General features: G+C 40.3%; 1 protein-coding gene across 1 annotated transcript in view; it reads right to left on the minus strand.

The window, feature by feature from the left end:
* Nucleotides 1–17,028, minus strand: part of rims1a (regulating synaptic membrane exocytosis 1a) — a gene marked incomplete at both ends in the record, with an annotated part of 72,733 nt that overhangs the window by 16,846 nt on the left and 38,859 nt on the right. The window contains 12 exons of the mRNA XM_080016646.1: nt 955–1,014; nt 1,738–1,842; nt 3,727–3,889; nt 6,466–6,522; nt 6,986–7,139; nt 7,704–7,875; nt 10,383–10,513; nt 11,101–11,215; nt 12,997–13,047; nt 15,069–15,192; nt 15,381–15,480; nt 16,047–16,160. Coding sequence (XP_079872772.1) covers nt 955–1,014; nt 1,738–1,842; nt 3,727–3,889; nt 6,466–6,522; nt 6,986–7,139; nt 7,704–7,875; nt 10,383–10,513; nt 11,101–11,215; nt 12,997–13,047; nt 15,069–15,192; nt 15,381–15,480; nt 16,047–16,160 — 1,346 coding nt within the window. The remainder of the gene's footprint in view (nt 1–954; nt 1,015–1,737; nt 1,843–3,726; nt 3,890–6,465; nt 6,523–6,985; nt 7,140–7,703; nt 7,876–10,382; nt 10,514–11,100; nt 11,216–12,996; nt 13,048–15,068; nt 15,193–15,380; nt 15,481–16,046; nt 16,161–17,028) is intronic.

Genomic DNA, 17,028 nt, shown 5'->3' on the forward strand with positions numbered 1-17,028 from the left:
TGGCTAAGCTTGTTGTCCGTTTCAGGGCAAAAACTAGCTGGTAACAACGTCATAAACAGGTCGTTAAACTATTGCCGTCTCCTTTCGGTCTCACGATCAAAATATATATATTTTTTCTGACATAGATTTGTAGCTGGACATACAACAAACGCGTCCTCTTCAAGGCTCGACGCTACTTACCGCCTGGTTCCCAAACGACCAGAGGAGTGTAGATATGATTTGTGCCGTGAAAACTGTGTTGCGCAGAGCGATGCGAGCGTTTACTGTAGATATATTCCCTAAAGATGCTCTTCTTTTTCTCTATCTTACCCAGTCTGTGAAATTAGGGGAGATACGCCTTCCGACATCCTAAAAGCTGTGCTGTTTAAGCAATACATCTCGCGTCTTTACGACAGGTAAAAAGTATTGTTTTTATTCCCCACACAAAACAAATTGCCAGTGAAAGTGAGGGGCAGCTGTGGACCTGGATCCAGACGAGGGACATATACACTGAAATCCATCCATGTTGCTTTAAATCTGTCTTTTATCCTGTGGTGAATAGAGAGGGGACTTTTTTTTTGAGAATTTTTGGAGGGAATTTTTTTTTGGTAAGAAGCATCAAAGACGATTCATTAATTATTATCATTACTTTGTAAAAAATAAGCCAAAAAAGGCCCTCACTAAAACGCTGACAATGATTTTTGTTGGCCCCTCAAACAGTTATCTTATAAAGGCAACAGTACCCTCTAGGGGACACAATGATGTACTACAACAGAATTATGCACCATATACCATACATACTGTATTTGTATGAAAAGGAAATACAAAATAGGGCTTTGCAGGTCCCTATTAACGCTGAATATTAAAACTGTATAAAAACTACAGGGTATAAAAAGAGACCATTGTGTGAGCTGTGATAACCCCAAAACTCAGAAATGAGGAGCGTACAGCGACGTGGTGATCAGCAGGTTTTACCTGGTGTGGAGGCACTCAGCACTTTTGCCGCGCATTGAGTGGTGGATCATGATGACCTCACTGCGGTTACCATGGAGAATGGATGAGACATGAGGAAATCAACAAACAGAGTAGTCAAAAAAAACGGAGCACAAGGAGAGAGGGGGTGAGTCGGGGCGAGGGAGAGAAGGCGCTGCACGCCTGTGCGCACGCACACATACACACACACACACACACACACACACACATACACACACATGGCCTCTCGCACTCATGCTCATCATTTCTCAAGCCTAAGAAATGCTATGGTGGTAATGCTCTGCTATACAAATACTAATGCTATACTTTTGTGATCAACTCTGTTACCCAAAACGCTTCCGACCATCTTTCAGAACTGAAAAGTGTAAATCGGCTTCAGAATGAATAAATCATAAACAAAGAAAAGGATTCAAAATGGATGAATGTGTGGGTTAAAAGCAAAATGTCGTTTCTGTCTCACCACACACACACGCACGCAAGCACACGCACACACACACACACACACACACAGACGCACAGGCACATGCACACACACACACACACACACACACACACACACACACACACACACACACACACACACACACACACACACACTCATCCCTCCTGTCGCTAGAATAAAATGTGTAAGCGCACGTGTAATATTGAATTTCATGTGCACACAACAACCTCTACACCCCTGTAAAAAAAAAAAAAGAAAAATGAAAGCACGGATATAGAAAAGGAGGCGTTGACACAAGCATAACCACTGGCCGTGACACAGACCTGTCGTCTAGATATTGCTCCCCCTGGTGGTGGCCCCTGGCAGCGTCGTAGTGGCGCGTGGGAGAGCGGGAGCGTCGACTGTGGGGGAGTTCGTCGTCCAGGCTCCTGCAACACATGACACTCGCTGTAACATTCATGCTTCATTGACAAATTAAACTTTGAAACAATATTAGTAGGACCGAAGAGAGAATACATGAAGTTCATTATAAGTGGATATTGCTTCCTCCGGTGGCGGGCAAGCAATAAATTGCACATTTTAAGGAGAAATCAGTTTTTAAACCAAAAACAAGCTAACCAGATCTTGGCGCAGACATTGTGGTTAGATATTTTGGAGAATTATTTCATAATTTGTTCACTGCATTTCACCCATTGAAACCACAACCAATGCGACAGCAACAGCATTTAACCACCGACCCGCGGTGCCCAAGTGGTCAAGGTGCAGAATTGAAAAATAAAATAAAATAAAATTGCTACTTATGCAGTTTGTTCATAATTCTTAGTAGAAAATTAAAAAAAATCTTTTGATTTTTTTTTTTGTTTGTTTGGTGGTTGAATTATTTTATTTTTTGTCTTTATGTATATATTTTGTTTATTGAATGTTTTCTCAATATACCTTACTATAGATTTCTCACTAAATTTAAAAAAGGTTTTCAAAAATGAACCTCACAATAAACAATAAAAATTTAAAAAAAAGCTAAAACCAACCAACCAACACCAACAATACGCCTACAAACCACAATCGTAACAATAAACAATAAACAGAAAAAATAAAAATACCAAAAAATTAATAATAACCCAAACATTTGGCAATATGCAAAAGACCTCAACATTTACTAGAAGATGGAAAAATAATTGAAAAAAAAAAAAAAATGTTTAAATGTGAGTTAACCTTTAAAATGTAGGGATAGCATGATGGATTGAGAGAAAGGAGGTAAAAAAGGAAAGACAGGAAGGAGGAAAGAGAGAAAGTGAGATAAGTCAGAGGGAGAGGACGTAAAGGAGTGAGAGGGGAGGAGTAGGTGCATGGCGGCAGGGTGACACTTGGCTGGGCAGCGTCTCCTGCTCCTTAAAAGGAACAGCTCATTTGGCCCAGACAGTAAAAGCAATGTTGGCAGCACGGCGTGTTCTGCGCCGCGGCCGGCCAAAAAAGAAAAGAGAAGTGCTTCAATATCGGATGTCGGTCATTTCATTTCATTAGTATATGGGCTCCCAAACACTCCTCCCCTTCTCTGCGCTTTGGGGTTTTCCCCTTCACTCGCCTGAGTGGTGGTGGTCCCACGCAAAATACACTTCCAGATATTTAAAAATGAACGTTTGCACACTTTCCGGGAAGCTTTCTCCCCCCAAATTTTTATTGGTCCAAATTTTCATAGCCATAACCCAAATTTATTTTGTTTGTTGTCTATTTTTAGTTTTTGTTTTCTGGTTTATTGTTTATTTTTATTATTTATTGTTAATTCTTATTGTAACTATGTATGTATTATGTATGTATGTTATTATGTATGTATGTATCTATCTATGTATCTATGTATCTATCTATCTATCTATCTATCTATCTATCTATCTATCTATCTATCTATCTATCTATCTATCTATCTATCTATCTATCTATCTGCCTATTTTTTCAGTATATTGATGAGAACATGACACAAACTGCTTGTTTAATTCGTCAATATCAATATCAATATAAAATAAGAATAGATGAATATATAAAATTGTAATAGTTTGTATTACGTCCATTGTTTGGTGTTTATTTATTTTCATAGGAATCAACATGTGCTGGTAGACAATTGAGAGACATAATTTTAGCACTTTTGAAGTTATAATTGATATATGAAGAAAAAACTGTATATACTGGTACTCTGTCACAGCTCTGACCTGTAGGGATGGATAACACTCCAACAAAGTCATACTGCACAGTCAATGTGGCTAACAGGTAGGGTAGGGTATATGATGATTCATATTTACAGTATATAAAATATTTCTAACCTCTGCGCTGGGACGTTGGGCGGACGGGAGCGCTGCCCCTGCTCCTCGCGGTGCGGGGAGACGGAGCGGGAGCGCAGGTGGTGTCCAGGTGGCGCCCTCCGCTGGTCGGGCACCTCCAGCGTGGACGACGGTTCCCGCTGCCTCTCCCGACCTCGTCCATCTGCTGCACACACACACACACACACACACACGCACAGATCCGTGCATACCATAAGTGGCACACACATGAACACACAATTGATTTAAATTGTATATACATCCAATATGAAAAAATGTTAGTATCATATATGGTGTGCATAAATGATTCATATCTTAAGATATATGTTGTACATATGATATGGTATATATTCTTGCATGATTAATACATATATATATATATACATATATATATATATATATATATATATATATATATATATATATATATATTCTTTATTTACCAAGTATAAGAAATTTGACTCCAGTTTTTTAGTGAAAAGAAAAATGAGTATGGAAGAAAATGTGTAATCGTTTATATACAGTATGTGTATGAAAAAAAAATTGCTGTGCTCATGTTCATATGTACAACATACAGAATACAGTAAGATGGAGAATGTGTCTGCATTTGTATTCATACCAAAAAACCTAAACCGGAGCCATGGGAGAAGCCCCAGGTTTATGGCAGCTCTCGTGCTGTGGTCCACCCATGAAGGGCTTTAAAAACACTCAATTCAGGGCAGATGTAGTGTGCACAGTGATAGATGAAATGTGGGGATCAGTCATACATTCACCACCAAATGCAAGTAAATGCAGGATGCAGACGAAGAATCTACCAGCGCAGGGTCAAGAAAGAAGGGAATTCTATAAAATAAATGTATTACACCTGAGGTAGCAGACGCAGCTACAAGATATATAATACGATAATGGTGAACGAAGGCCAAAGTTTTCCAAAAGCACAATCGGACGCCCAAACTAGGAGGTTTCTTGGTTTTATGAGGTAAATATTTCACTCCAGAATATAAAATATAACAATAAGAACGAGAAAAATTATTGTTGAAAACATGAAACTCACTAAAAGCTACTCAAGGATAGCTTGCTCTATGATCTCTGGTTGGGAGAACATATCATCAACATATCATTTTATATATATATAAAATGATTCATTGTCATTGTACAGGTTAAGATACGACAACAACAGTTGTCCTCAGCATTGACCCGTCCTCTACCGAGGAGCAGTGGGCAGCCGCAGTGCAGCGCCCAGGTCCAGGTCCAGCTCTTTGATCAGGGGCCCCGACAGGAGTGTTAAACATAACATACATGTATTTTGATGGTGGCAGGAAACCGGAGCCCCCGGGGGAAACCCACGCAAACAGGGGGAGAACATGCAAACTCCAGACAGAAAGGACCTGGGACGGCTGGGATTCCAACCTAGGACCTTCTTGCTGTGAGGCGACAGTGCTATATACCCCTGTTTGTATTTGTATTTGCAGAGAGAAAGCATGGGCAAATTCAAATCTGCTCAAGGACAGCCATTGGGCCAGGTACCGGACTTTGGACATGCCTGGCTTAGGATGTTAAGGATAGTGTAACTGCAGGATGTCTTTAGCAAAAAAAGTCTATTATTTTTTAAATGAAAAGTGTGAAATGTGGTTGCAAACTTGTTTATCGTTGTTTATTGAGTATTAAAAGATTTTGGCAACGTCGAATGGCAACCTTGTTTTTCCTTTCCTGTGCGTCCTCTCTCCAGCTACCGAGGAGGAGGAACGCTCGCGGGCTAATTGGCGTTGCGTTTTAATTGAAACGATTTGGTGCCGGTGAGGCGGCGTCCCAGAAGACAGACTATAATTAGCGAAAAAAGCGACTGATCGGCCTTAAAGAGTTTTTTTTTGCGGCGCTCGTCTCTAATCCCCAAGGTGATTGGCTCCGGTAGTGAGCGGAAAGAGGCTCCTCCAAGCTCACAGTTGGGCGGTCGCTGTTTGTTTTGGAAAGTGATATCAAGGCTCTGCCTCTCCTTTATGCCCGCCATGTACGGCACGGTGAAGGCAAGGCGGAAATATACCTGGTCTGAGAGACTTCCCGTGTCTATAACTCATTACTTTCTTTTCTCTACCAAACCGACCGCCATCTTTCTTGCTTCCGTGACTCACTTTGACAATAACGCCCACAAATAACACGCACACACACACACACACATACTGTACACACACATACTGTACACACACACAGACACACACGTATCACTCACTCACACACACACACACACACACACACACACACACACACACACACACACACACACACACACACACACACACACACACACACACACACACACACACACACACACACAAAGAAACATGTTTAATCAGACATAATACTTTTCTTAATAAATACATTTGCTATGTGTAATACAAAATGAGCCCCCCAGAAGAGGTGAGTTTTGGCTGCACTCATTGTTCTATCCACAGTAGAACAATGTCAAATACATGTATGAGCATGGTTGTGGAGATGCAGTGCATTTTCAACATGTGAGTTTTCTCTACATACTGTTGTATTATTATTATTTATGGTGGTCTTACCATCATATTACAAAGACCCATTTTGGGATTTTTCATGTTTGGTTATATCTGATTGTAGTATTACTATTTTTCTTTTGTCAGATTGGATTTTTCTAATTAATTCCCCACCACAAATAACCCGAGAAGCTCAAGGTATGGTAATCGATCCTTCATGCGGTTCGGGATGCGGACCCCCACCCACCTTTAGACACTACCGCTGTACCCTCATCAAACTCAGGCTCTGTTACACGCTGAGAACCTGCACACACACACACACACACAGACACACACACAGACACACACACACACACACACACACACACACACGCACACACACACACACACACACAGATACATTTACAGTCACACATATATGCAAATACACATATACCTATACATACTCAACCACATGTGTAAATACAAATGTATACAGATAGATAGATAGATAGATAGATAGATAGATAGATAGATAGATAGATAGATAGATAGATAGATAGATAGATAGATAGATAGATAGATAGATAGATAGATAGATAGATAGATAGATAGATAGATAGATAGATAGATAGATAGATAGATAGATAGATAGATAGATAGATGGTAGGTGGGTACTGTAGGTAGGTAGATAGAAAAAAATTGACAACAACCAGACATTTACACTCTCATTCTCACTCACACACACATACACACACACACACACAGACACACACACGATAACTCACGCTGCAGCTTCTTGCCGGCGGCATCGGGATGGGTGTTTCTGCGTGGCAGGTATGGCGAGGCTTGAGGCAGCGGGATAGAGGAGACGTCGTGGGTCTGCAGCGGGTACCAGTGGGGCTGGTCGTCCAGCAAGACGGTCTCCAACTCTATGAGGACCTGCAGAGTTTTTTTTCATGTACTTCACATATTTGCATTTCATGTCGGGATCATTTTTGTTTTTTGGGGGCGTACAATGCATTATAACATATAGTCAAGGATTTTGTCAAAATTCATATTTGTGGATTTTTTTCCCAATATTTTTCTATTACAAAACATTTGCTTCAAATCCCCCAAGGCTCCCAACTGGTCCACCACAAGTGGGATCCTTTCAAGAGGTGAAAATGATTAATAGTTGACTGCTGATCAAAACTTCATTTATTTATTTTGCAAGACGTTAGCACCAGGTATGGAAGTCTGGACTAAATCATATCATACAATAAAAAAACTTCTCATATTGGGGTCCCAGAGACAAAATGTTATACGATGGGGTCTGTTGTTTAATGTGTACCAAATTGAGGGACCTTGGCAAGAAAACGGTTGAGAATAGCAGAGTATGATGGTGTATGAAATATGGATGAAAGGAGCTATAATCATAATAATAAGGGGACATACAGCACCAATGTTGTATGTTTACATATGACTCATTTTGTCTGTGTGTGTGTGTGTGTGTCTGTCCTGCACCTCTCCCATGAAGGCGCTGTCCTCCTCAGGCATCCTGGGCTGGTCCCACACCGTCAGCTCCAGCATGTGGTTGCGGAAATCCCTGCGGTGCACGTGAGTGTACACAAAGGTCTGGTTCCACTTGGGCTCGCTGCTCTTCTTCACCGTCTTGGTCCGTCGCTTGCTCTTGTCACTTTATGCGGCACAAAGTTCGATTTTAGAAATAGATTTTCCACAGTTACGTTTATACAATTATCAGGTTTCCTTTTACTCCTTTTATCTATATTTCTCAGTATTTCTCTGCACTCTGTATATAGCTCCAAATAGATAGATAGATAGACAAACAGACAGACAGAAAGACAGATATATAGATAGATAGACAGAAAGATAGGTAGATACTGTATTGTGTATTGTGCTGTGTCAGCGCAACAACAAAAATAGGCAATAAAAAATACTAATAAGAACAAAAACGAAAGAAATGGCGTTATCCAAAAGCCTATGAATTTGCTGAAAAATACGCAATATACAATAAACCCAAAAATTACACAGAAGATAGAGGATTTTGAAATTTATGGCAAACCCCCAAAATATAACAATTAAAATAAATCAAACAATAAACAATGAACCTAGAGATAAACAATGGATAGTAAAACACTGGAAATATATAATAATATAATAAATAAAACGTTAACAAAAAGCAATAGACCGAAAAAAAAAGAATCAAGAAAAAAACAATATCCAACAAAGCTCAAAAAAAACCCGCCGGTTTCTCAATCAAACTTATGGAGCTTATGGATTCTTCCAGTGACATCACGATCAGTTAAAGCTTCCTCTGGATATGTTGTATATCAGAAGCATTCTCGGCATGAGGTGCCGCTGCTTTTACTTTAATTCCACAGATGAAAAGTCAGGACGTCCGTGTGGCTCTCCTGACACTCCACTCGGGACTGCTGTAAATCACCCCCAATGTACTGTTACAGTTTGGACCTTTGCCAGCAGGTTGCGGCGATAATATGACCGACTCGCAGTGCCGAAGCAACATTTTAATATCATTGTCATAAATCTAAAAATCCAACTACAACACACTGGAAACACAGAATTCTAAAAACCTTAATTGGAGTGATTACATTTTAATTTTGCCATTAAGAAATTATATTAATATTATGAGATGCCTGCATAGGCTTTGCTTTTGGATCATATAACTTAAATTCACTTTCAAGCAAAACTAGCAGAATATCAACACAATATTTTCAAAAACGAGCATGTCCTCATGTTTGTGAGGAGGTTTAAGGATACTGTAGCTAAACATGGCGCTTTAAATAATAATAATAATAATAATAATATTAATAATAATAATAGTAATAATAGTAATACTACCACTACTACTAATAATAATAAATACAGCTGCAGGCAGCAATACATGGCGTACAGTTTTTTTTGAATATTGTGACTGACCTTGAGTCACTCAAATATTATTTTCAATTAAATCTGCTATGTTTGGCCGTAGGAAACTGGTTTATACATGACGTTTATTAAAAAAGAGTTCATTTTTTACCTTAAACCAAATTTTGCCATTGTTATAACTTACATTGTTGTGTGTAAGTGCATCTAGAGTCTCAGTGACGGTCGATGATGTTGTGGTGATTTTGTGTCTGTTGTGTCTCATGTATGTCAGTGCTGACTTATTTAGGTAGGTTTACGTATTTACGGAGATTTACGATAGCAGTCAAACTCAGGTCATTTAAGTGGTGACCTTTTTCCTTGGATTACATTTATTAATAAGTTATGTTACCATGAAATACGAAAAACGTGGTATTTCTGTGAGTAATTATCATTCAATCATATCAATTATCATTGCACGGCTTCTATTTTTCCGACGACTCGCTGGATCTTGAACGCATCACTCAGTCACACATTTCAGTGGATTTGACTCGACGTGGTCACGCGTTTTTGTGTTTAGTTTCATTAATCCAGCAAAGTTATAGGGACCAAAGAGATAAAATATCAATCAATAGACATCTACCAGGTAATAAAGTACATAAATATACACGTAAAACGCATCGTTTATAATGTCAAACCTCTACAGAGCGACAGAGTCTACACGGCACACTGGACACGGTCTGAATGGACATTCTGGATAACTTACACATTTATAGTGAATAGTGCGATGATGTCATAAAGCGTCTTCCTGTAAATCTCATCTCGTTCATTTTGTTTCCGAAAAGGGGAATGTCAGTCAAGCAGGACAAGCTGAATATTTGTGGTCATAATTGTTCGGTTTTTCACCGATATCTCCTCAGTATTTGGATAGATTTGGATGAAATTTAAACCACGAGATCCTTGTGACATACCGTTTCCCGAGTTGGACCTAATTTGGCGTGAAATGCATTGGACAGCGTCTGTGATATCGATCAAATTTTGTCGGTTTTTCACTAATTGCTGCTCCGTATGTGGATCGATTTGAATGAAACCTCAGCCACGAGGTGTTGGTGACATACCGGTTCAAACAACACCTACCCTGTTCGTAGCGTTCGTCGTGTCTGCTGTTGTTGTGTTCCAGATAGATTTAGATTTAAAGATTCAGAGAATTTTTATTCAGAAAACAATATCAATTATTATTATTATTATTGACCCCTCATAATAACTGTGGAGTTAGAAAAGCCTCATGGGAATAATAATCAATAATGAATAGCTTCCTACCTGCGGTCGGGGAGGAAGTACATTTTGACATAGGGGTTCCGGGGCCGTCCGTCGGGGCGAGGGGTGAGCTCTGCAGCCTGCAGTACGTTGACTATTAGCTGGTGACCGGCTTTGTCGTACCACAGTTTCACCTGAAGCGGGCATACAGACACACACACACACACACACACACCTTGTGATTGGCTGCTTGCTTTTCTTTAATCTTCCAATCTGTCTAATGCAGTTTCCCCTCACTGGCCATGTTCTATTTCTATGTTGTGAAATATTATGTTCACCTCCCGATGTCATTATCATTTTTGTAATGCCATTCGTCACTGTATTCCAACAGAATTCCATTCAAAACGGCCTCATTTTATTTTCAACGTCTACCAGTTTACGCATCTTGGACCGTATACCTTCTTATCGATGGATTTGTTTTATTTCTTGGTCACTTACTAACTTACAAGGTGGGTTTATCAAGTTCACTGCAGCTGCCTTTCACTTCTTGCTGAGAAAGGTGGCGGACCCCGCCACCAACAATGTATAACAGCAATATAGAGGAGCTCATATATAACACAAATTCATTGGCAGTGGCTCTTTCTTGAAAAGTGCCAACTAAACAATTGTAACAAATATTGGATTTTTTTTCGACAAAATAACGTTACTGATTACCACTTTAATGTTACAGTAAATTATAGGATTATTACTAACATATACCCACACACACCCACACACTCACAGATAGCTGCCCGGGCATAAGCTGTGGAGCGTCTCGCAGCATCCCTGGGCTTGAGGGCGACAGGACCGATATGGACGGTCTCTCCATCTTCTGGGACTCAAAAGAGCTATAGAACCTGCTGCAAGGACCGCATTTAAAAAATTAAAAAACAGGGAGAGGAGGAGGAGGAGGAGGAGGAGGAGGAGGAAAGAAGTTGATTCTAAAACCCAACATGTTGAAAACACCCAAGTCCAGCTGTCGGAGTTGAGTCGACCTTGGCACGGAGGTGTGTTCGGACCTTTATTGGATTATGGCGATCTGCTCCTGATGAATGCACCTGAGCTGTGCCCAGAGAAGTCGCATACTGTATACCACTGTGCTTTAGGTTTATTACTGGCTGTCGCAATCTTGTACACCACTGTACTCTGTATGCTGCTGCTACTGTAAGTGGCCGTCCCTGAACGTCCGCAGACTTTCACATTGGTTAGCTTTTATATTGAAATCTCTCCTGGGCTGGATCCAACTCATCTTTTGCACATACGTGTGTAAAAAAATAAAAATAAATAAAAATCAATATGGCCTGCAAAGATTATTCTTGATTAAAGATATTCTACAGATGTTAGGCCCCAGAGTGAGAACAGAATTGGGCAAAAAAAAAAAGCTTTTAAATACGCTGCCTCCTCCTGGAATAACGTACAGAAGGATCTGTAATTGTCTGAACTCGTGACAAGGGGGCTAGGGACTAACTTAAGTCAATTTTAACAGGTCGTGAAAGTAACACTCTTGGTCAGTGTGATTGCTGCTAAAATTTCACTGCAATCGCGTTACAAAATGTGTACATGTTTATGCATCGTTACTGGATTCTTGTCCTTGACCTTGTATTGCATTGTAACTGGATATTGTGTTCACATGTTTGTCGTGTGTGACAGTTGTATATGTCTGTTTGTGTTTATTGTTGTAACAATGTTTAAAATATATATAGACAACCCCGCCCCGGTCGGTGATGTCATAGAAGTGCACAATTTACACAATGTACAGACAACTGGTGTATACCTGACCATCCCTGGGTTTTCCCGTTTTTTGTTTTGTTCCTTTGGCAGCGCTCTACAGTCGGCCGCCAAAGCGGATGTCCTCGCAGAGTCCCCATAGAAATGCGCTGGCACCCATCAGTTCATAAAAGACTTATTTTTGATATTCATCCCGGCCCTCCAAACTACTACCTCGTGATTTATCGCCGGCTTAATACGGAACAGCAGCATTGTCGTACATATCATTATGCTTTTATTCATGTCTAATGTTCCCAGGGCAGGTTGCCAGTTCAGTCCCCCCGCGTCTTTAAAAGTTACAGCCATGACGAGGCGAAAAGTCCACCGCCGTCGTTTTCCTTTTTTTTTTTTTTTTTTTTTTCCCCCCTCCTGCTCGACCGATGGGAAGGACAAAAAGGCAAAGTTTAAAAGGCTTCCGTGAAAGCGGGAGCGCTTGTAAAAACCGGCAGCTTTAATTGCTAAGAGAGGTCTAAATAGGACCATCGCAAATATGAGTCCCGATCATAACTGCGCGTGTTGAAAACACATCGGGCAAATATGCGTCATTACGAATAATAATCCTTTATAATAACTTGCCAATATGTAATAAATCTGGCCTTGATTTTGTAATAACACCAGCGGTTGTGATTATTAAGTATTGGCGGGTAAAAATCGTTCTTTTTTTTTTTTTTCTTTCCCCCCACAATATTTACTATAAGCAAATGAACAAATAATTCAATCCCTGGCAGAAATTGACAGAAGCGTCAGAAATGTAAGAGAAGGTCGGTGAGACGTACGCAGATAGGATATAATAGAAGGAAATGTTTAAGGGAGTGAGAGGAAAGAGTGTGCGGGAGAACAGAGAGAGAGAGAGAGAGAGCAGAGGTGATACGTACTAGATTCTAATGGAGGGTGGGACGTGTCGGGGATTCTTGGGATGTCACTGGAAGAGAGACACGGGAAAACACATCAGTCACAGTCGCAGCAGCCTCTGATTGGACAAAGCGTCAGTAATACCATTAAAGGTTAATTGCACAGGCAAACATATGCATATACGCAACTGGAATAAAAGTAGGGCTGCGTTGGAAAAAAAAATAACATTTTGACTGCAGGCCAAAATAATTTTTTTTTTGCAAAAATGGCATGAACAAAGCAGACAGGGAGATGCAAGCAGAGCCAAGCTCTTTTTTTTTTTATAATCCCAGTGTTTCCCAGACATCATTCATGGGGGTCCACCCCAATAAAAGAAATATCATTGATAAAATTACTGAAAGAAAAGTTTTCATGTCACAGAGGAGGTGCACGCCTCAAGTTCTGTGTATTATTTTCAACCAATGGTGGCCCCCCGCCAAAATCTGCGGGAAACACTGGAATGGAACGTTCCGTGACGTTAAAGTTGCTCACAGCCGTTTCTGCAAACCCGTTCTGGACACTGTAGGCGTCACCAAGTCTCCCAAAACATTTAAGCTAACGTGGATGGAGTTCAGACAGAGCGAGCTGCTCGCATTGACGCGACCAGGTCTATCGAAACAATCCCAATAAACAATAAAAATGTTTTATTGTAAAAAAAGAGAAGCCCAATGAAAGTGTTAGAAAGATAATAAAAGATAATTTGCAGACAATTTGCAATGGCCATTTTGCATCCCTTCTCATAAGTATATTCACATTAATTCATATATATATACATATATATATAGGTTTTTTTTTAAGACCTGAAATTTACAAAAGTTCATATTTTTTTTCTCTGATTAAGATTTAGTTGGATTGCATTTGGGACATAAAATGACACACGCAGAAGCTTCACAAGGCGGCGTGTTGAGGTTGCAGGAAGTGCAACCTTCTTTCTTTTTTTTTAATACGGGGAGCGGAATGGGAGGAGTGGGGTCCTGATTGCAACAGGGTGATTTACTTACTGATATTTTCTACACACCCTTCGCAAGTGTTTGGAGAGAAATTAATACATTCAACGTTTTTTTTCCCGCTTGAAAGGAAAATGTTGTATTAGTTCAAAAGAAAGTGAAAAAGCAGTTTATTATCGCTAAGGATCGCTGGAACACTGCAATCATTTTGTTAACTTATGCCATATGTTTCAGTCCTGAATGTTCATTTTACAGTATAAGGTATTGTTTTTACATAAGGAGACGATTAGCCCTGGTGACTATCAAGTTATTGTAGTGATATTGGTCCATGTATTGAAAGAATAAAAGCCAGAAAACAAACAAAAATGAAGACAATTTAAAAATTGAAAGTCGCGCAAACCCCATCCAGCCAAAATATACTTAATTGCAACAACACCAAACAAAATGAACGGACATTTTTGAAATGTGATGTCATTCACAGGCCAACTATAGCCCACTATATAAGCCAATAGAGCTGTCATTCTATGAATAAAGTGATTATTAGAAGACTGTATGCCTTGAATTTTGTCTTTTACACATTTAAAGGCAAAACACTTGCCATTAATAAAAGGGGGCACACAAGACACAATGTAAATTTTTTTTTCCAAAAACTTGGCAGGTGCTGCAGAGGCTTTATTTAATCTTCCGGATGCACTCGCACAGTCCAAGTCGGTAAACAAATTAAACTGGCCTTAGACGAATCGTCCAATTAAATTAAGGGTCAATGTCAACGAGGCGCACGGAAACGACGCACCAAAGTTTTCAGGCGCTCAGCATTTGGCCAAAGTTAAAATATAGACGGGCCCATTTTCGCAGCCAATCAGGTCGGAGCTTTGAAAGTTTTGAGAACTGGCAAATCCGACTCTGGACAACTGCCCCAAGGATTTGGATTTTTTCAAATTTTCACTGAAAAGGCAAAAGACAGCTCCCCTAAATAACTTCACACAGTTGGTTGAGCCAGTCTCCCGAAAAAAAGCACCGAGATCAATGCCAAGGTGACAGACTGTGTGTCGTTCCCCATGTGAGCGGCGAGAACGTCGGGTCGTGGCTCGGCGTCTGGTCTTACCCAATTGGCCTGGAGACCACTAGCTCCACTTGAGGTTCGGCTTGAGACTCCAGGATGATGTTGTAAACCTCTTTCATGGTTGCCCCCGGTAACAGCTTGCCATTCCATTGTAAAACTTCATCCCCTGAAATGTTGAACAACCTTTGGCTTTGTGATCCAGTGCATGGGATTTTTTTTTTGTATTGTCAGGGCTCTACGTGTATAGAGTACATGTCAGCCCCATCACAAAACAAACAGCAGAGTTTTTACATTTCTTCAACTTAGTCATTAAAGGCATTATGCAAATGTGTGTGTGCGGGTGTGTGTGCCCACCTGCCCTTAAATGCCCCACCACATCCGCCAGGCTGCCCTTCTTGACCTTGGTGATGAAGGCCCCCAGCCTTCCCGACTCCGTCACCCTGCCACCCACCACCTGACGGAGGGAAGGAAGAGGAAGAGAAAACTGATGAACACAGAGGCTTTGTCTTCTTTAGGCCAACAGGTGCTTGCAATATATTAGTATTAAAAATCTAAACATTAATCTCATTAAATTAAATTGAATTAAGTTCTATTCACCATGTCTTCATGACTCAAAAATGTTAAAAATAAAAATATACGTGAAAAAAATCTGAAATGTGTCTATTACAGAGGAGCAAATAACAGAAAAATGAAATCACTAAATCGATAAATTATTAAAGAAATCAATAATTACATTTACCTTTTAATTATTCCCATTTATTATGAAAAATATTTTACAATAGCCAGGGAGGTTCTATATTGTCAAAACGCGTTTAGCAAACGGAATTTATTTATTGGTTTTCCAGTCTTTCTCATCTTACAGCGTTTAACACAATTTTGTGGGAGATTCATCGTTTTTTTTTTTATAATCATCTTTGTTTACATTTCTTTTGTCATGCTGTGTCACGCTACCTATGTGTGTGTCTTTACATTCTTATGTTTGCTATGTTTTTTTTTCAGTTTTTTTTTTGAATGGCTGACCTTTAACCCCAGCAGTGCTCCCGCCTCTTTGGGCATGGCTGCGCTCCTCTTGCTGAGAGTGATGTGTCCGATCAGATGGTCTCCCTCCTTGGACGGCTGCCAGGTCACGGGGTGCTGCAAGGGTGCGACACCGAGCTTATGACTTACTATATTACGATTCACACAGAGGCAGAGAGACAAATGGAGATACCTCCTGTACTGCCTTCTCAATGCTAAAAGTTAAAGGCACCCCATGGCTGTAGAAAATAGTTAAAATATTGCAGTGAGCACTGAATAATAGATATTTTGTTTCGTGAAAGGTTTGGCAAAGAAGTTGATTGAGAAAAGACATGATCATACTGTAACATTCACCAGCTATAAATATGGCTGCGTGTCCGCATGTACATTCTCTTTTGCTGAAGGCCATAGAATTCCCTGAGTGACCACGCCAAGTGGTGTCTTGACCTTCATTCACGGAACCGAGGTTACCCTAGGTAACCATTACAGTAGTTCTATTTCTATTTCAATTGGTCAACACGCCACTGTATGGGTCAACAGCATAGCAAATTAAGTCAGGAGGTGGATGTAGTGCGGCAACGAAGCTCAGAATGGACATTGCGGTTCAAATACAAATTTATATTGATTATTCGTATGAAATAATTCTGCAAAGAGTTAATTCCTGCAAAGCATGGGAAAGAACAACCAAACAAACAAACCACACCAAATGTGTGTTTTTTTTGTTTCGGAGGCCACAGATGATGACGCCACATTTAGATGATAAAATCTGGCAAAGGTTAGGGGTGAAGCCCAGCCAGCTGCTGTGCAAATATCATCCAGAGACACAACCCGAAATGAAGCCCTTGTGGCAGCCATACCCCTGGTGGAGTGGGCCACCACACCGGTGGGAGGGGGCACACCTGAACTGCTGTAGGCCATAGCTTTTGCGTCAACCACCCAATGGGCCAGATGCTGCTTGGACAAGGCTTGGCCTCGCACCGAATCT

This window comes from Zeus faber (assembly GCF_960531495.2).
Source record: "Zeus faber genome assembly, chromosome: 16".
In the NCBI taxonomy this organism is placed as follows: Eukaryota; Metazoa; Chordata; class Actinopteri; order Zeiformes; family Zeidae; genus Zeus; species Zeus faber.